At 41.9% G+C, this 21,670-nt stretch overlaps 2 protein-coding genes across 2 annotated transcripts; both read right to left on the reverse strand.

Annotated features, from left to right (window-relative positions):
- Positions 1–18: 18 nt before the first annotated feature.
- LOC149135003 (uncharacterized) lies at positions 19–7,597 on the reverse strand. Its single transcript, XM_089353455.1, has 8 exons — positions 6,289–7,597; positions 5,509–5,898; positions 4,804–5,271; positions 3,664–4,467; positions 2,362–3,570; positions 1,246–2,181; positions 290–999; positions 19–54 (listed from the first exon to the last, which is right to left on the reverse strand). The coding sequence occupies exons 1-8, from the start codon at positions 7,595–7,597 to the stop codon at positions 19–21; spliced, it is 5,862 nt and encodes a 1,953-aa protein (XP_089209581.1).
- A 620-nt stretch (positions 7,598–8,217) lies between these two features.
- LOC106882817 (uncharacterized) lies at positions 8,218–19,444 on the reverse strand. The gene is made up of 5 exons (XM_089353456.1): positions 17,482–19,444; positions 16,132–17,247; positions 14,206–15,258; positions 11,669–13,425; positions 8,218–8,223 (listed from the first exon to the last, which is right to left on the reverse strand). The coding sequence occupies exons 1-5, from the start codon at positions 19,442–19,444 to the stop codon at positions 8,218–8,220; spliced, it is 5,895 nt and encodes a 1,964-aa protein (XP_089209582.1).
- Between the last annotated feature and the right edge of the window lie 2,226 nt (positions 19,445–21,670).

Raw genomic sequence — 21,670 nt, forward strand, 5'->3', positions numbered from 1 at the left:
TCGATGGGGCAATACTTGTTACGTCTGATGACATAGACAATGTTGAATATTGTGCTGAGGGATTTATGGTTTCGTCTGTTGAAAGGTTGATGGCTGTTACATCTGGCGTCATGGAGTCTGTTGAGTATTGTGTTGAGGGCGGTGTAGATTCGTCTGTTGATATAGTGATTGTTGTTACATCTGATGATACAGAGGCAGTTGAATATTGTGCTGAGGAAGGTGTTGCTTCGTCTTGTGATGGGACAATTGTTGTTACATCTAATGACATAGAGGGTGATGAATATTGTGCTGAGGGGTGTATGGTGTTCTCTGTGGAAGGAACGTCAGTTGTTACATCTGATGACATAGAAGATCTTGAATATTGTGTGGCGGGATGTGTGGTGTTGTGTGTTAATGGAGCATCAGTTGTTAGATCTGACGACATGGAAATATTTGAATATTGTGTGGCGGGATGTGAGGTGTTGTGCTTTAATGGAGCATCAGTTGTTACATCTGATGACATAGAACCATTTGAATATTGTGTGGTGGGATGTGTGGTGTTGTGTGTTAATGGAGCATCAGTTGTTACATCTGATGACATGGAACCATTTGAATATTGTGTGGCGGGATGTGTCGAGTTGTGTGTTAATGGAGCATCAGTTGTTACATCTGATGACATGGAACCATTTGAATATTGCGTGGCGGGATGTGTGGTGTTGTGTGTTAATGGAGCATCAGTTGTTACGTCTGATGACATGGAACCATTTGAATATTGTGTGGCGGGATGTGTGGTGTTGTGTGTTAATGGAGCATCAGTTGTTACATCCGATGACATGGAACCATTTGAATATTGTGTGGCGGGATGTGTGGTGTTGTGTGTTAATGGAGCATCAGTTGTTACATCCGATGACATGGAACCATTTGAATATTGTGTGGCGGGATGTGTGGTGTTGTGTGTTAATGGAGCATCAGTTGTTACATCCGATGACATGGAACCATTTGAATATTGTGTGGCGGGTTGTGCGGTGTTGTGTGCTAATAGAGCGTCAGTTGTTACATCTGATGACATGGAACCATTGGAATATTGTGTGGTGGGATGTGTGGTGGGATGTGTGGTGTTGCGTGTTAATGGAGCATCAGTTGTTACGTCTGATGACATGGAACCATTTGAATATTGTGTGGCGGGACGTGTGGTGTTGTGTGTTAATGGAGCATCAGTTGTTATATCTGATGACATGGAACCATTTGAATATTGTGTGGCGGGATGTGTGGTGTTGTGTGTTAATGGAGCATCAGATGTTACATCTGATGACATGGAACCATTTGAATATTGTGTGGCGGGATGTGTGGTGTTGAGTGTTAATGGAGCATCAGTTGTTACGTCTGATGACATGGAACCATTTGAATATTGTGTGGCGGGATGTGTGGTGTTGAGTGTTAATGGAGCTTCAGTTGTTACATGTGATGACATGGAACCATTTGAATATTGTGTGGCGGGATGTGTGGTGTTGTGTGTTAATGGAGCATCAGTTGTTACATCTGATGGCATGGAACCATTGGAATATTGTGTGGCGGGATGTGTGGTGTTGTGTGTTAATGGAGCATCAGTTGTTACATCTGATGACATGGAACCATTTGAAAATTGTGTTATGGGATGTGTGGTGTTGTGTGTTAATGGAGCATCAGTTGTTATATCTGATGACATGGAACCATTTGAATATTGTGTGGCGGGATGTGTGGTGTTGTGTGTTAATGGAGCATCAGTTGTTATATCTGATGACATGGAACCATTTGAATATTGTGTGGCGGGATGTTTGGTGTTGTGTGTTAATGGAGCATCAGTTGTTACGTCTGATGACATGGAACCATTTGAATATTGTGTGGCGGGATGTGTGGTGTTGTGTGTTAATGGAGCATCAGTTGTTACGTCTGATGACATGGAACCATTTGAATATTGTGTGGCGGGATGTGTGGTGTTGTGTGTTAATGGAGCATCAGTTGTTACATCCGATGACATGGAACCATTTGAATATTGTGTGGCGGGAGGTGTGGTGTTGTGTGTTAATGGAGCATCAGTTGTTACATCCGATGACATGGAACCATTTGAATATTGTGTGGCGGGATGTGTGGTGTTGTGTGTTAATGGAGCATCAGTTGTTACATCCGATGACATGGAACCATTTGAATATTGTGTGGCGGGATGTGTGGTGTTGTGTGTTAATGGAGCATCAGATCTTACATCCGATGACATGGAACCATTTGAATATTGTGTGGCGGGTTGTGTGGTGTTGTGTGCTAATAGAGCGTCAGTTGTTACATCTGATGACATGGAACCATTTGAATATTGTGTGGTGGGATGTGTGGTGGGATGTGTGGTGGGATGTGTGGTGTTGTGTGTTAATGGAGCATCAGTTGTTACGTCTGATGACATGGAACCATTTGAATATTGTGTGGCGGGACGTGTGGTGTTGTGTGTTAATGGAGCATCAGTTGTTATATCTGATGACATGGAACCATTTGAATATTGTGTGGCGGGATGTGTGGTGTTGTGTGTTAATGGAGCATCAGATCTTACATCTGATGACATGGAACCATTTGAATATTGTGTGGCGGGATGTGTGGTGTTGAGTGTTAATGGAGCTTCAGTTGTTATATGTGATGACATGGAACCATTTGAATATTGTGTGGCGGGATGTGTGGTGTTGTGTGTTAATGGAGCATCAGTTGTTACATCTGATGGCATGGAACCATTGGAATATTGTGTGGCGGGATGTGTGGTGTTGTGTGTTAATGGAGCATCAGTTGTTACATCTGATGACATGGAACCATTTGAAAATTGTGTTATGGGATGTGTGGTGTTGTGTGTTAATGGAGCATCAGTTGTTATATCTGATGACATGGAACCATTTGAATATTGTGTGGCGGGATGTGTGGTGTTGTGTGTTAATGGAGCATCAGTTGTTACATCTGATGACATGGAACCATTTGAATAGTGTGTGGCGGGATGTGTGGTGTTGTGTGTTAATGGAGCATCTGTTGTTACGTCTGATGACATGGAACCATTTGAATATTGTGTGGCGGGATGTGTGGTGTTGTGTGTTAATGGAGTATCAGTTGTTACATCTGATGACATGGAACCATTGGAATATTGTGTGGCGGGATGTGTGGTGTTGTGTGTTAATGGAGCATCAGTTGTTACGTCTGATGACATGGAACCATTTGAATATTGTGTGGCGGGATGTGTGGTGTTGTGTGTTAATGGAGCATCAGTTGTTACATCTGATGACATGGAACTATTTGAATATTGTGTGGTGGGATGTGTGGTGTTGTGTGTTAATGGAGGATCAGTTGTTACATCTGATGACATGGAACCATTTGAATATTGTGTGGCGGGATGTGCGGTGTTGTGTGTTAAAGGAGCATCAGTTGTTACATCTGATGACATGGAACCATTTGAATATTGTGTGGCGGGATGTGTGGTGTTTTGTGTTAATGGAGCATCAGTTGTTACATCTGATGTCATGGAACCATTTGAATATTGTGTGGCGGGATGTGTGGTGTTATGTGTTAACGGAGCATCAGTTGTTACATCTGATGACATGGAACCATTTGAATATTGTGTGGCGGGATGTGTGGTGTTGTGTGTTAATGGAGCATCAGTTGTTACATCTGATGACATGGAACTATTTGAATATTGTGTGGTGGGATGTGTGATGGTGTGTGTTAATGGAGCATCAGTTGTTACGTCTGATGACATGGAACCATTTGAATATTGTGTGGCGGGACGTGTGGTGTTGTGTGTTAATGGAGCATCAGTTGTTATATCTGATGACATGGAACCATTTGAATATTGTGTGGCGGGATGTGTGGTGTTGTGTGTTAATGGAGCATCAGTTGTTACATCCGACGACATGGAACCATTTGAATATTGTGTGGCGGGATGTGTGGTGTTGTGTGTTAATGGAGCATCAGTTGTTACATCCGATGACATGGAACCATTTGAATATTGTGTGGCGGGATGTGTGGTGTTGTGTGTTAATGTAGCATCAGTTGTTACGTCTGATGACATGGAACCATTTGAATATTGTGTGGCGGGATGTGTGGTGTTGTGTGTTAAAGGAGCATCAGTTGTTACGTCTGATGACATGGAACCATTTGAATATTGTGTGGCGGGATGTGTGGTGTTGTGTGTTAATGGAGCATCAGTTGTTACATCCGATGACATGGAACCATTTGAATATTGTGTGGCGGGATGTGTGGCGTTGTGTGTTAATGGAGCATCAGTTGTTACATCCGATGACATGGAACCATTTGAATATTGTGTGGCGGGATGTGTGGTGTTGTGTGTTAATGGAGCATCAGTTGTTACATCCGATGACATGGAACCATTTGAATATTGTGTGGCGGGATGTGTGGTGTTGTGTGTTAATGGAGCATCAGATGTTACATCCGATGACATGGAACCATTTGAATATTGTGTGGCGGGTTGTGTGGTGTTGTGTGCTAATAGAGCGTCAGTTGTTACATCTGATGACATGGAACCATTTGAATATTGTGTGGTGGGATGTGTGGTGGGATGTGTGGCGGGACGTGTGGTGTTGTGTGTTAATGGAGCATCAGTTGTTATATCTGATGACATGGAACCATTTGAATATTGTGTGGCGGGAGGTGTGGTGTTGTGTGTTAATGGAGCATCAGATGTTACATCTGATGACATGGAACCATTTGAATATTGTGTGGCGGGATGTGCGGTGTTGAGTGTTAATGGAGCATCAGTTGTTACGTCTGATGACATGTAACCATTTGAATATTGTGTGGCGAGATGTGTGGTGTTGAGTGTTAATGGAGCTTCAGTTGTTACATGTGATGACATGGAACCATTTGAATATTGTGTGGCGGGATGTGTGGTGTTGTGTGTTAATGGAGCATCAGTTGTTACATCTGATGGCATGGAACCATTGGAATATTGTGTGGCGGGATGTGTGGTGTTGTGTGTTAATGGAGCATCAGTTGTTACATCTGATGACATGGAACCATTTGAAAATTGTGTTATGGGATGTGTGGTGTTGTGTGTTAATGGAGCATCAGTTGTTATATCTGATGACATGGAACCATTTGAATATTGTGTGGCGGGATGTGTGGTGTTGTGTGTTAATGGAGCATCAGATGTTACATCTGATGACATGGAACCATTTGAATATTGTGTGGCGGGATGTGTGGTGTTGTGTGTTAATGGAGCATCAGTTGTTACGTCTGATGACATGGAACCATTTGAATATTGTGTGGCGGGATGTGTGGTGTTGTTGTGTGTTAATGGAGCATCAGTTGTTACATCTGATGACATGGAACCATTTGAATATTGTGTGGCGGGATGTGTGGTGTTTTGTGTTAATGGAGCATCAGTTGTTACATCTGATAACATGGAACCATTTGAATAGTGTGTGGCGGGTTGTGTGGTGTTGTGTGCTAATAGAGCGTCAGTTGTTACATCTGATGACATGGAACCATTTGAATATTGTGTGGCGGGATGTGTGGTGTTTTGTGTTAATGGAGCATCAGTTGTTACATCTGATGACATGGAACGATTTGAATATTGTGTGGTGGGATGCGTGGTGTTGTGTGTTAATGGAGGATCAGTTGTTACATCTGATGACATGGAACCATTTGAATATTGTGTGGCGGGATGTGTGGTGTTTTGTGTTAATGGAGCATCAGTTGTTACATTTGATGACATGGAGCGATTTGAATATTGTGTGGTGGGATGCGTGGTGTTGTGTGTTAATGGAGCATCAGTTGTTACGTCTGATGACATGGAACCATTTGAATATTGTGTGGCGGGATGTGTGGTGTTGTGTGTTAATGGAGCATCAGTTGTTACATCTGATGACATGGAACTATTTGAATATTGTGTGGTGGGATGTGTGGTGTTGTGTGTTAATGGAGGATCAGTTGTTACATCTGATGACATGGAACCATTTGAATATTGTGTGGCGGGATGTGCGGTGTTGTGTGTTAAAGGAGCATCAGTTGTTACATCTAATGATGTGAAACCATTTGAATATTGTGTGGCGGGATGTGTGGTGTTGTGTGTTAATGGAGCATCAGTTGTTATATCTGATGTCATGGAACCATTTGAATATTGTGTGGCGGGATGTGTGGTGTTTTGTGTTAATGGAGCATCAGTTGTTACATCTGATAACATGGAACCATTTGAATAGTGTGTGGCGGGTTGTGTGGTGTTGTGTGCTAATAGAGCGTCAGTTGTTAAATCTGATGACATGGAACCATTTGAATATTGTGTGGCGGGATGTGTGGTGTTTTGTGTTAATGGAGCATCAGTTGTTATATCTGATGACATGGAACCATTTGAATATTGTGTGGCGGGATGTGTGGTGTTGTGTGTTAATGGAGCATCAGTTGTTACATCTGATGTCATGGAACCATTTGAATATTGTGTGGCGGGATGTGTGGTGTTTTGTGTTAATGGAGCATCAGTTGTTACATCTGATGACATGGAACGATTTGAATATTGTGTGGTGGGATGCGTGGTGTTTTGTGTTAATGGAGCATCAGTTGTTACATCTGATGACATGGAACCATTTGAATATTGTGTGGCGGGATGTGTGGTGTTGTGTGTTAATGGAGCATCAGTTGTTACATCCGATGACATGGAACCATTTGAATATTGTGTGGCGGGATGTGTGGTGTTGTGTGTTAATGGAGCATCAGTTGTTACATCCGATGACATGGAACCATTTGAATATTGTGTGGCGGGATGTGTGGTGTTGTGTGTTAATGGAGCATCAGTTGTTACATCCGATGACATGGAACCATTTGAATATTGTGTGGCGGGATGTGTGGTGTTGTGTGTTAATGGAGCATCAGATGTTACATCCGATGACATGGAACCATTTGAATATTGTGTGGCGGGTTGTGTGGTGTTGTGTGCTAATAGAGCGTCAGTTGTTACATCTGATGACATGGAACCATTTGAATATTGTGTGGTGGGATGTGTGGTGGGATGTGTGGCGTTGTGTGTTAATGGAGCATCAGTTGTTACGTCTGATGACATGGAACCATTTGAATATTGTGTGGCGGGACGTGTGGTGTTGTGTGTTAATGGAGCATCAGTTGTTACATCTGATGTCATGGAACCATTTGAATATTGTGTGGCGGGATGTGTGGTGTTTTGTGTTAATGGAGCATCAGTTGTTACATCTGATGACATGGAACGATTTGAATATTGTGTGGTGGGATGCGTGGTGTTTTGTGTTAATGGAGCATCAGTTGTTACATCTGATGACATGGAACCATTTGAATATTGTGTGGCGGGATGTGTGGTGTTGTGTGTTAATGGAGCATCAGTTGTTACATCCGATGACATGGAACCATTTGAATATTGTGTGGCGGGATGTGTGGTGTTGTGTGTTAATGGAGCATCAGTTGTTACATCCGATGACATGGAACCATTTGAATATTGTGTGGCGGGATGTGTGGTGTTGTGTGTTAATGGAGCATCAGTTGTTACATCCGATGACATGGAACCATTTGAATATTGTGTGGCGGGATGTGTGGTGTTGTGTGTTAATGGAGCATCAGATGTTACATCCGATGACATGGAACCATTTGAATATTGTGTGGCGGGTTGTGTGGTGTTGTGTGCTAATAGAGCGTCAGTTGTTACATCTGATGACATGGAACCATTTGAATATTGTGTGGCGGGATGTGTGGTGGGATGTGTGGCGTTGTGTGTTAATGGAGCATCAGTTGTTACGTCTGATGACATGGAACCATTTGAATATTGTGTGGCGGGACGTGTGGTGTTGTGTGTTAATGGAGCATCAGTTGTTATATCTGATGACATGGAACCATTTGAATATTGTGTGGCGGGATGTGTGGTGTTGTGTGTTAATGGAGCATCAGATGTTACATCTGATGACATGGAACCATTTGAATATTGTGTGGCGGGATGTGCGGTGTTGAGTGTTAATGGAGCATCAGTTGTTACGTCTGATGACATGTAACCATTTGAATATTGTGTGGCGAGATGTGTGGTGTTGAGTGTTAATGGAGCTTCAGTTGTTACATGTGATGACATGGAACCATTTGAATATTGTGTGGCGGGATGTGTGGTGTTGTGTGTTAATGGAGCATCAGTTGTTACATCTGATGGCATGGAACCATTGGAATATTGTGTGGCGGGATGTGTGGTGTTGTGTGTTAATGGAGCATCAGTTGTTACATCTGATGATATGGAACCATTTGAAAATTGTGTTATGGGATGTGTGGTGTTGTGTGTTAATGGAGCATCAGTTGTTATATCTGATGACATGGAACCATTTGAATATTGTGTGGCGGGATGTGTGGTGTTGTGTGTTAATGGAGCATCAGATGTTACATCTGATGACATGGAACCATTTGAATATTGTGTGGCGGGATGTGTGGTGTTGTGTGTTAATGGAGCATCAGTTGTTACGTCTGATGACATGGAACCATTTGAATATTGTGTGGCGGGATGTGTGGTGTTGTTGTGTGTTAATGGAGCATCAGTTGTTACATCTGATGACATGGAACCATTTGAATATTGTGTGGCGGGATGTGTGGTGTTTTGTGTTAATGGAGCATCAGTTGTTACATCTGATAACATGGAACCATTTGAATAGTGTGTGGCGGGTTGTGTGGTGTTGTGTGCTAATAGAGCGTCAGTTGTTACATCTGATGACATGGAACCATTTGAATATTGTGTGGCGGGATGTGTGGTGTTTTGTGTTAATGGAGCATCAGTTGTTACATCTGATGACATGGAACGATTTGAATATTGTGTGGTGGGATGCGTGGTGTTGTGTGTTAATGGAGGATCAGTTGTTACATCTGATGACATGGAACCATTTGAATATTGTGTGGCGGGATGTGTGGTGTTTTGTGTTAATGGAGCATCAGTTGTTACATTTGATGACATGGAGCGATTTGAATATTGTGTGGTGGGATGCGTGGTGTTGTGTGTTAATGGAGCATCAGTTGTTACGTCTGATGACATGGAACCATTTGAATATTGTGTGGCGGGATGTGTGGTGTTGTGTGTTAATGGAGCATCAGTTGTTACATCTGATGACATGGAACTATTTGAATATTGTGTGGTGGGATGTGTGGTGTTGTGTGTTAATGGAGGATCAGTTGTTACATCTGATGACATGGAACCATTTGAATATTGTGTGGCGGGATGTGCGGTGTTGTGTGTTAAAGGAGCATCAGTTGTTACATCTGATGATGTGAAACCATTTGAATATTGTGTGGCGGGATGTGTGGTGTTGTGTGTTAATGGAGCATCAGTTGTTATATCTGATGTCATGGAACCATTTGAATATTGTGTGGCGGGATGTGTGGTGTTTTGTGTTAATGGAGCATCAGTTGTTACATCTGATAACATGGAACCATTTGAATAGTGTGTGGCGGGTTGTGTGGTGTTGTGTGCTAATAGAGCGTCAGTTGTTAAATCTGATGACATGGAACCATTTGAATATTGTGTGGCGGGATGTGTGGTGTTTTGTGTTAATGGAGCATCAGTTGTTATATCTGATGACATGGAACCATTTGAATATTGTGTGGCGGGATGTGTGGTGGTGTGTGTTAATGGAGCATCAGTTGTTACATCTGATGTCATGGAACCATTTGAATATTGTGTGGCGGGATGTGTGGTGTTTTGTGTTAATGGAGCATCAGTTGTTACATCTGATGACATGGAACGATTTGAATATTGTGTGGTGGGATGCGTGGTGTTGTGTGTTAATGGAGCATCAGTTGTTACATCTGATAACATGGAACCATTTGAATATTGTGTGGCGGGATGTGTGGTGTTGTGTGTTAATGGAGGATCAGTTGTTACATCTGATGACATGGAACCATTTGAATATTGTGTGGCGGGATGTGCGGTGTTGTGTGTTAAAGGAGCATCAGTTGTTACATCTGATGACATGGAACCATTTGAATATTGTGTGGCGGGATGTGTGGTGTTGTGTGTTAATGGAGCATCAGTTGTTACATCTGATGTCATGGAACCATTTGAATATTGTGTGGCGGAATGTGTGGTGTTTTGTGTTAATGGAGCATCAGTTGTTACATCTGATGGCATGGAACCATTTGAATAGTGTGTGGCGGGTTGTGTGGTGTTGTGTGCTAATAGAGCGTCAGTTGTTACATCTGATGACATGGAACCATTTGAATATTGTGTGGCGGGATGTGTGGTGTTTTGTGTTAATGGAGCATCAGTTGTTATATCTGATGACATGGAACCATTTGAATATTGTGTGGCGGGATGTGTGGTGTTGTGTGTTAATGGAGCATCAGTTGTTACATCTGATGTCATGGAACCATTTGAATAGTGTGTGGCGGGATGTGTGGTGTTGTGTGCTAATAGAGCGTCAGTTGTTACATCTGATGACATGGAACCATTTGAATATTGTGTGGTGGGATGTGTGATGGGATGTGTGATGGTGTGTGTTAATGGAGCATCAGTTGTTACGTCTGATGACATGGAACCATTTGAATATTGTGTGGCGGGACGTGTGGTGTTGTGTGTTAATGGAGCATCAGTTGTTACATCTGATGTCATGGAACCATTTGAATATTGTGTGGCGGGATGTGTGGTGTTGTGTGTTAATGGAGCATCAGTTGTTACATCTGATGACATGGAACCATTTGAATATTGTGTGGCGGGATGTGTGGTGTTGTGTGTTAATGGAGCATCAGATGTTACATCTGATGACATGGAACCATTTGAATATTGTGTGGTGGGATGTGTGGTGTTGTGTGTTAATGGAGCATCAGTTGTTATATCTGATGACATGGAACCATTTGAATATTGTGTGGCGGGATGTGTGGTGTTGTGTGTTAATGGAGCATCAGTTGTTACATCTGATGACATGGAACCATTTGAATATTGTGTGGCGGGATGTGTGGTGTTGTGTGTTAATGGAGCATCAGTTGTTACGTCTGATGACATGGAACCATTTGAATATTGTGCGGCGGGATGTGTGGTGTTGTGTGTTAATGGAGCTTCAGTTGTTACATGTGATGACATGGAACCATTTGAATAATGTGTGGCGGGATGTGTGGTGTTGTGTGTTAATGGAGCATCAGTTGTTACATCTGATGACATGGAACCATTGGAATATTGTGTGGCAGGATGTGTGGTGTTGTGTGTTAATGGAGCATCAGTTGTTACATCTGATGACACGTAACCATCTGAATATTGTGTGGCGGGATGTGTGCTGTTGTGTGTTAATGGAGCATCAGTTGTTACATCTGATGACATGGAACCATTTGAATATTGTGTGGCGGGATGTGTGGTGTTGTGTGTTAATGGAGCTTCAGTTGTTACATATGATGACATGGAACCATTTGAATATTGTGTGGCGGGATGTGTGGTGTTGTGTGTTAATGGAGCATCAGTTGTTACATCTGATGACATGGAACCATTTGAATATTGTGTGGCGGAATATGTGGTGTTGTGTGTTAATGGAGCTTCAGTTGTTACATATGATGACATGGAACCATTTGAATATTGTGTGGTGGGATGTGTGGTGCTGTGTGTTAATGGAGCATCAGTTGTTACATCTGATGACATGGAACCATTGGAATATTGTGTGGCGGGATGTGTGGTGTTGTGTGTTAATGGAGCATCAGTTGTTACATCTGATGACATGGAACCATTCGAATAGTGTGTGGCGGGATGTGTGGTGTTGTGTGTTAATGGAGCATCCGTTGTTACATCTGATGACATGGAACCATTTGAATATTGTGTGGCGGGATGTGTGGTGTTGTGTGTTAATGGAGCATCAGTTGTTACATCTGATGTCATGGAACCATTTGAATATTGTGTGGCGGGTTGTGTGGTGTTGTGTGTTAATGGAGCATCAGTTGTTACATCTGATGACATGGAACCATTTGAATATTGTGTGGCGGGGCGTGTGGTGTTGTGTGTTAATGGAGCATCAGTTGTTATATCTGATGACATGGAAACATTTGAATATTGTGTGGCGGGATGTGTGGTGTTGTGTGTTAATGGAGCATCAGATGTTACATCTGATGACATGGAACCATTTGAATATTGTGTGGCGGGATGTGTGGTGTTGTGTGTTAATGGAGCATCAGTTGTTACGTCTGATGACATGGAACCATTTGAATATTGTGTGGCGGGATGTGTGGTGTTGTGTGTTAATGGAGCTTCAGTTGTTACATTTGATGACATGGAACCATTTGAATATTGTGTGGCGGGATGTGTGGTGTTGTGTGTTAATGGAGCTTCAGTTGTTACATGTGATGACATGGAACCATTTGAATATTGTGTGGCGGGATTAGTGGTGTTGTGTGTTAATGGAGCATCAGTTGTTACATCTGATGACATGGAACCATTTGAATATTGTGTGGCGGGATATGTGGTGTTGTGTGTTAATGGAGCATCAGTTGTTATATCTGATGACATGGAACCATTTGAATATTGTGTGGCGGGATGTGTGGTGTTGTGTGTTAATGGAGCATCAGTTGTTAGGTCTGCTGACATGGAACCATTTGAATATTGTGTGGCGGGATGTGTGGTGTTGTGTGTTAATGGAGCATCAGTTGTTACATCTGATGACATGGAACCATTTGAATATTGTGTGGCGGGATGTTTGGTGTTGTGTGTTAATGGAGCATCAGTTGTTACGTCTGATGACATGGAACCATTTGAATATTGTGTGGCGGGATGTGTGGTGTTGTGTGTTAATGGAGCTTCACTTGTTACATGTGATGACATGGAACCATTTGAATATTGTGTGGCGGGATTAGTGGTGTTGTGTGTTAATGGAGCATCAGTTGTTACATCTGATGACATGGAACCATTTGAATATTGTGTGGCGGGATATGTGGTGTTGTGTGTTAATGGAGCATCAGTTGTTATATCTGATAACATGGAACCATTTGAATATTGTGTGGCGGGATGTGTGGTGTTGTGTGTTAATGGAGCATCAGTTGTTACGTCTGATGACATGGAACCATTTGAATATTGTGTGGCGGGATGTGTGGTGTTGTGTGTTAATGGAGCATCAGTTGTTACATCTGATGACATGGAACCATTTGAATATTGTGTGGCGGGATGTGTGGTGTTGTGTGTTAATGGAGCATCAGTTGTTACGTCTGATGACATGGAATCATTTGAATATTGTGTGGCGGGACGTGTGGTGTCGTGTGTTAATGGAGCATCAGTTGTTATATCTGATGACATGGAACCATTTGAATATTGTGTGGCGGGATGTGTGGTGTTGTGTGTTAATGGAGCATCAGTTGTTACGTCTGATGACATGGAACCATTTGAATATTGTGTGGCGGGATGTGTGGTGTTGTGTGTTAATGGAGCTTCAGTTGTTACATGTGATGACATGGAACCATTTGAATATTGTGTGGCGGGATGTGTGGTGTTGTGTGTTAATGGAGCATCAGTTGTTACATCTGATGACATGGAACCATTGGAATATTGTGTGGCAGAATGTGTGGTGTTGTGTGTTAATGGAGCATCAGTTGTTACATCTGATAACATGGAACCATTTGAATATTGTGTGGTGGGATGTGTGGTGTTGTGTGTTAATGGAGCATCAGTTGTTATATCTGATGAAATGGAACCATTTGAATATTGTGTGGCGGGATGTGTGGTGTTGTGTGTTAATGGAGCATCAGTTGTTACGTCTGATGACATGGAACCATTGGAATATTGTGTGGCAGAATGTGTGGTGTTGTGTGTTAATGGAGCATCAGTTGTTATATCTGATGACATGGAACCATTTGAATATTGTGTGGCGGGATGTGTGGTGTTGTGTGTTAATGGAGCATCAGATGTTAAATCTGATGACATGGAACCATTTGAATATTGTGTGGCGGGATGTGTGGTGTTGTGTGTTAATGGAGCATCAGTTGTTACGTCTGATGACATGGAACCATTTGAATATTGTGTGGCGGGATGTGTGGTGTTGTGTGTTAATGGAGCATCAGTTGTTACGTCTGATGACATGGAATCATTTGAATATTGTGTGGCGGGATGTGTGGTGTTGTGTGTTAATGGAGCATCAGTTGTTACATCTGATGACATGGAACCATTTGAATATTGTGTGGCGGAATATGTGGTGTTGCGTGTTAATGGAGCTTCAGTTGTTACATATGATAACATGGAACCATTGGAATATTGTGTGGCGGGATGTGTGGAGTTGTGTGTTAATGGAGCATCAGTTGTTACATCTGATGACATGGAACCATTCGAATATTGTGTGGCGGGATGTGTGGTGTTGTGTGTTAATGGAGCATCCGTTGTTACATCTGATGTCATGGAACCATTTGAATATTGTGTGACGGGACGTGTGGTGTTGTGTGTTAATGGAGCATCAGTTGTTACGTCTGATGACATGGAACCATTTGAATATTGTGTGGCGGGATGTGTGGTGTTGTGTGTTAATGGAGCATCAAATGTTACATCTGATGACATGGAACCATTTGAATATTGTGTGGCGGGATGTGTGGTGTTGTGTGTCAATGGAGCATCAGTTGTTACGTCTGATGACATGGAACCATTTGAATATTGTGTGGCGGGATGTGTGGTGTTGTGTGTTAATGGAGCTTCAGTTGTTACATGTGATGACATGGAACCATTTGAATATTGTGTGGCGGGATGTGTGGTGTTGTGTGTTAATGGAGCATCAGTTGTTACATCTGATGACATGGAACCATTGGAATATTGTGTGGCAGAATGTGTGGTGTTGTGTGTTAATGGAGCATCAGTTGTTACATCTGATAACATGGAACCATTTGAATATTGTGTGGTGGGATGTGTGGTGTTGTGTGTTAATGGAGCATCAGTTGTTACGTCTGATGACATGGAACCATTTGAATATTGTGTGGCAGAATGTGTGGTGTTGTGTGTTAATGGAGCATCAGTTGTTATATCTGATGACATGGAACAATTTGAATATTGTGTGCCGGGATGTGTGGTGTTGTGTGTTAATGGAGCATCAGTTGTTACGTCTGATGACATGGAACCATTTGAATATTGTGTGGCGGGATGTGTGGTGTTGTGTGTTAATGGAGCTTCAGTTGTTACATGTGATGACATGGAACTATTTGAATATTGTGTGGCGGGATGTGTGGTGTTGTGTGTTAATGGAGCATCAGTTGTTACATCTGATGACATGGAACCATTGGAATATTGTGTGGCGGGATGTGTGGTGTTGTGTGTTAATGGAGCATCAGTTGTTACATCTGATGACACGTAACCATTTGAATATTGTGTGGCGGGATGTGTGCTGTTGTGTGTTAATGGAGCATCAGTTGTTACATCTGATGACATGGAACCATTGGAATATTGTGTGGCAGAATGTGTGGTGTTGTGTGTAAATGGAGCATCAGTTGTTACATCTGATGACATGGAACCATTTGAATATTGTGTGGCGGGATGTGTGGTGTTGTGTGTTAATGGAGCATCAGTTGTTACGTCTGATGACATGGAACCATTTGAATATTGTGTGGCGGGACGTGTGGTGTTGTGTGTTAATGGAGCATCAGTCGTTATATCTGATGACATGGAACCATTTGAATATTGTGTGGCGGGATGTGTTGTGTTGTGTCTTAATGGAGCATCAGATGTTACATCTGATGACATGGAACCATTTGAATATTGTGTGGCGGGATGTGTGGTGTTGTGTGTTAATGGAGCATCAGTTGTTACGTCTGATGACATGGAACCATTTGAATATTGTGTGGCGGGATGTGTGGTGTTGTGTGTTAATGGAGCTTCAGTTGTTACATGTGATGACATGGAACCATTTGAATATTGTGTGGCAGAAAGTGTGGTGTTGTGTGTTAATGGAGCATCAGTTGTTACATCTGATGACATGGAACCATTTGAATATTGTGTGGTGGGATGTGTGGTGTTGTGTGTTAATGGAGCATCAGTTGTTATATCTGATGACATGGAACCATTTGAATATTGTGTGGCGGGATGTGTGGTGGTGTGTGTTAATGGAGCATCAGTTGTTATATCTGATGACATGGAACCATTTGAATATTGTGTGGCGGGATGTGTGGTGGTGTGTGTTAATGGAGCATCAGATGTTACATCTGATGACATGGAACCATTTGAATATTGTGTGGCGGGATGTGTGGTGTTGTGTGTTAATGGAGCATCAGTTGTTACATCTGATGACATGGAACCATTTGAATATTGTGTGGTGGGATGTGTGGTGTTGTGTGTTAATGGAGCATCCATTGTTACATCTGATGACATGGAACCATTTGAATATTGTGTGGCGGGATGTGTGGTGTTGTGTGTTAATGGAGCATCCGTTGTTGTATCTGATGTCATGGAACCATTTGAATATTGTGTGGTGTGATGTGTGGTGTTGTGTGTTAATGGAGCATCAGTTGTTACATCTGATGACATGGAACCATTTGAATATTGTGTGGTGTGATGTGTGGCGTTGTGTGTTAATGGAGCATCAGTTGTTACATGTGATGACATGGAACCATTTGAATATTGTGTGGCGGGATGTGTGGTGCTGTGTGTTAATGGAGCATCCGTTGTTACATCTGATGACATGGAACCATTGGAATATTGTGTGTCGGGATGTGTGGTGTTGTGTGTTAATGGAGCATCTGTTGTTACATCTGATGACATGGAACCATTCGAATATTGTGTGGCGGGACGTGTGGTGTTGTGTGTTAATGGAGCATCAGTTGTTATATCTGATGACATGGAACCATTCGAATATTGTGTGGCGGGATGTGTGGTGTTGTGTGTTAATGGAGCATCAGTTGTTACATCTGATGACATGGAACGATTTGAATATTGTGTGGTGGGATGCGTGGTGTTGTGTGTTAATGGAGCATCAGTTGTTACATCTGATGACATGGAACCATTGGAATATTGTGTGGCGGGATGTGTGGTGTTGTGTGTTAATGGAGCATCAGTTGTTACATCTGATGACATGGAACCATTCGAATATTGTGTGGCTGGATGTGTGGTAGTGTGTGTTAATGGAGCATCAGTTGTTACATTTGATGACATGGAACCATTTGAATATTGTGTGGCGGGATGTGTGGTGTTGTGTGTTAATGGAGCGTCAGTTGTTACATCTGATGACATGGAACTATTTGAATATTGTGTGGTGGGATGTGTGGTGGTGTGTGTTAATGGAGCATCAGTTGTCACATGTGATGACATGGAACCATTTGAATATTGTGTGGCGGGATGTGTGGTGTTGTGTGTTAATTGAGTATCAGTTGTTACATCTGATGACATGGAACCATTGGAATATTGTGTGGCAGAATGTGTGGTGTTGTGTGTTAATGGAGCATCATTTATTACATCTGATGACATGGAACCATTTGAATATTGTGTGGCGGGTTGTGTGGTGTTGTGTGCTAAGAGAGCGTCAGTTGTTACATCTGATGACATGGAACCATTTGAATATTGTGTGGTGGGATGTGTGGTGTTGTGTGTTAATGGAGCATCAGTTGTTACGTCTGATGACATGGAACCATTTGAATATTGTGTGGCGGGACGTGTGGTGTTGTGTGTTAATGGAGCATCAGTTGTTATATCTGATGACATGGAACCATTTGAATATTGTGTGGCGGGATGTGTTGTGTTGTGTGTTAATGGGGCATCAGATGTTACATCTGATGACATGGAACCATTTGAATATTGTGTGGCGGGATGTGTGGTGTTGTGTGTTAATGGAGCATCAGTTGGTACGTCTGATGACATGGAACCATTTGAATATTGTGTGGCGGGATGTGTGGTGTTGTGTGTTAATGGAGCTTCAGTTGTTACATGTGATGACATGGAACCATTTGAATATTGTGTGGCAGAATGTGTGGTGTTGTGTGTTAATGGAGCATCAGTTGTTATATCTGATGACATGGAATCATTTGAATATTGTGTGGCGGGATGTGTGGTGTTGTGTGTTAATGGAGCATCAGTTGTTACATCTGATGTCATGGAACCATTTGAATATTGTGTGGCGGGATGTGTGGTGTTGTGTGTTAATGGAGCATCAGATGTTACATCTGATGACATGGAATCATTTGAATATTGTGTGGCGGGATGTGTGGTGTTGTGTGTTAATGGAGCATCAGTTTTTACATCTGATGACATGGAACCATTTGAATATTGTGTGGTGGGATGTGTGGTGTTGTGTGTTAATGGAGCATCCATTGTTACATCTGATGACATGGAACCATTTGAATATTGTGTGGCGGGATGTGTGGTGTTGTGTGTTAATGGAGCATCCGTTGTTGTATCTGATGACATGGAACCATTTGAATATTGTGTGGTGGGTTGTGTGGTGTTGTGTGTTAATGGAGCATCCGTTGTTACATCTGATGACATGGAACCATTTGAATATTGTGTGGCTGGATGTGTGGTGTTGAGTGTTAATGGAGCTTCAGTTGTTACATGTGATGACATGGAACCATTTGAATATTGTGTGGCGGGATGTGTGGTGTTGTGTGTTAATGGAGCATCAGTTGTTACATCTGATGACATGGAACCATTTGAATATTGTGTGGTGGGATGCGTGGTGTTGTGTGTTAATGGAGCATCAGTTGTTACATCTGATGACATGGAACCATTGGAATATTGTGTGGCGGGATGTGTGGTGTTGTGTGTTAATGGAGCATCAGTTGTTACATCTGATGACATGGAACCATTTGAATATTGTGTGGCGGGATGTGTGGTGTTATGTGTTAATGGAGCATCAGTTGTTATATCTGATGACATGGAACTATTTGAATATTGTTTTGCGGGATGTGTGGTGTTGTGTGTTAATGTAGCATCAGTTGTTATATCTGATGACATGGAACCATTTGAATATTGTGTGGCGGGATGTGTGGTGTTGTGTGTTAATGGAGCATCAGTTGTTACATCTGATGACGTGGAACCATTTGAATATTGTGTGGCGGGATGTGTGGTGTTATGTGTTAATGGAGCATCAGTTGTTATATCTGATGACATGGAACTATTTGAATATTGTGTGGCGGGATGTGTGGTGTTGTGTGTTAATGTAGCATCAGTTGTTATATCTGATGACATGGAACCATTTGAATATTGTGTGGCGGGATGTGTGGTGTTGTGTGTTAAAAGTGTATCAGTTGTTACATCTGGTGAAGTGGAATCTGTTAGATATTGTGTTGCGGGACGTGTGATTTCATCTGTTGATGGATCGTCAGTTAGTACATTTGAAGTTATGGAATCGGTTGAAGATTGTTTTGAGGTACTTATTTGTCCATCTGTTGGATTAGCGGTTGTTTTCTCATATGATGACAGTGCATCTCTTGAGTATTCAATTGTGTGACTTGTGGTTTCGTGTGTTGTCATAGACGCGTTTGAATTTTCTGCTGTAGGATGAGAATAGACACTGGTTGATAATCCACTAACACACTCCATATTAAGAATAAACATTACAAAATTAGTATGAGTATTTCATCTACAGTTGAATCAGATATTTCTTATAATCAAACCTAATACCTCAAACTGATAATCCTAACTGTATTTGTTGATCGGGGCAAACTCTTGCTTCATCGCATTTACTTTGCGTATACACTGCAGTAAACCCAGAAACCGTAGCTTTCAGTCCTAACTCCTAAAACAGAGAAATAACACACATGCGCGCGCAAATTAGAAGCGCATCAGAGTGACGACATCAAGAGTGATTTTGGATTGAGTAAGTCTGAATTTAAGGCTCTTTTAGTCACCATGAATGAAACTTGATATCATCATTATCATTCCCAGACCGAGCAGCAATCAACGGAGTGGGGACACAGCGGTTCAACATTTTCGGATCCAGAAAGCAAATGAAATGATTCAGCACATGACACACTACTTAAAATACGACACTTTTACTTCGAAATGCTAGGCCATCCCCCTTACTCACCTGCCTTTCCCTGTCCGACTATCACCTCTGTCCACAATTGAAGATTTATCTCAACGGGACGAAATTTCCCTCCGTTTCGGAAGTGATCACTGCTACAGAGAACTGATTGGAGGCCCAACATTCCCAATTGTATTTTACAGGGCTTTGAAAAACTGAAGGAATGCTGCAATATATAAATTAAGGACCACTGCAATATATGTATTAAAGAACGCTGTAATATGTGTATGAATCTGAGAGGGGAATAAAAATCATGAGTAATTGGTCCTCAAGTATTTTCTTTTATTTAACGCCACGAACTTTTGGGCCTCCTCTTATATCCTAATAAACTAACTGTATTGTACGACAAGCTCATCATTCATCACTTTTAGAGAATGGAGGAGATAGATGACAGACACACACACAGCCATACAGGCAGACAGTCAGACAGAGAGACAGAAAGACAGACAGACATAGGTAGATGGATTAAAGGAAATTGAATAAAATTAATATTAAACTTAGTAACATCGATAGAGTTTTACCAATATGTTTTATGGTATTTTGTTTTTAAGTTGAGTTTTGAGTTATTTGGAAGTTCTAATTCTTGAATATGTTGTTATAACTTATAAAATAAAAAGAAAGAGGATGATATTTTAAGCTAGTGATGATAACGATATCTAGTTGAAAGTTAAACCACATAATGTCCTGACATATGCCCCTGTCATTCGGCACCTCTCCTTTGTTTATAGCATAGCAACCTACCCAATACTTCATGGCACTGCTTAAAGGTTTTTACACCATGCAGGTGTAATCATCTCAAAGTCTGTTCTCAGCTATTGATAAGTAATGGATATTTCGATGTAAAGTCTGATACATTTTGATATACAACTCACATCACTTCCCCTGTTCTATAGGGAATTGTATCCTATTCTATTATAAGGTTATCGATTTTATCTTTATGCGCCCAGGTGAATTTGTTCAAGCTAATGTTGTTTATCTTATTTCTATCCTTAAGTGCATTTGTGCGATGTGCCAGTTTCGGTTTAAAGCTTGTCGAAGTCCCACCTATATAGGAGTAGGAATTTCCCAAGAAAGAGTCGGCCACATCATCTTCAGCATTCTGCACAAGAGAAAGCTTTCTGAAAAATGGGTGCTGAAATGCCTGAACGCAGATCAGAAGCGCATCAGAATGAATACATCAAGGGCGATTCTGGATCGGTTTGCAAGAGAAGCTGAATTTACAGCAGTTTTAGTTACCATGAATGAAATATGGTATTATATTATTATCCCCAGACCGAACAGCAATCAATGGAGTGGGGCCACAATGGATCACCTCGTCCCAAGAAGACAACAAAAAATATTCGGATTTCTGAAAAAAAGACGCAGTTCTTCTCATATAATAGCTACAAAGCGTTCTCACTCTCAACGCAGACTTCTACATGTCTTTTTTGGACGAACTGCGTGAGGCTTTCAAGGAGATACGCCGAGGAGAGCTGAGACGTGGTGTCCTCTTTTTTCCGGGATAATGCCCTAGTACACACGGCAGATGACACACTACGTAAAATACGCAACTCTGGCATAGAATTGCTAAACCATCCGCATTACTCACCTGACTTGCTCCTCTCTGACTATCACCTCTGTCCAGAACTAAAGAAATATTTCAACGGAGCGAAATTTCCCTCCGTTTCGGAAATGATCCCTGCTACAGGGAACTGATTGGAGGCCCAACATTCCCAATTGTTTTTTACAGGGCTTTAAAAACT

Source organism: Octopus bimaculoides, chromosome 6 (assembly GCF_046866305.1).
Source record: "Octopus bimaculoides isolate indiv1 chromosome 6, ASM4686630v1, whole genome shotgun sequence".
In the NCBI taxonomy this organism is placed as follows: Eukaryota; Metazoa; Mollusca; class Cephalopoda; order Octopoda; family Octopodidae; genus Octopus; species Octopus bimaculoides.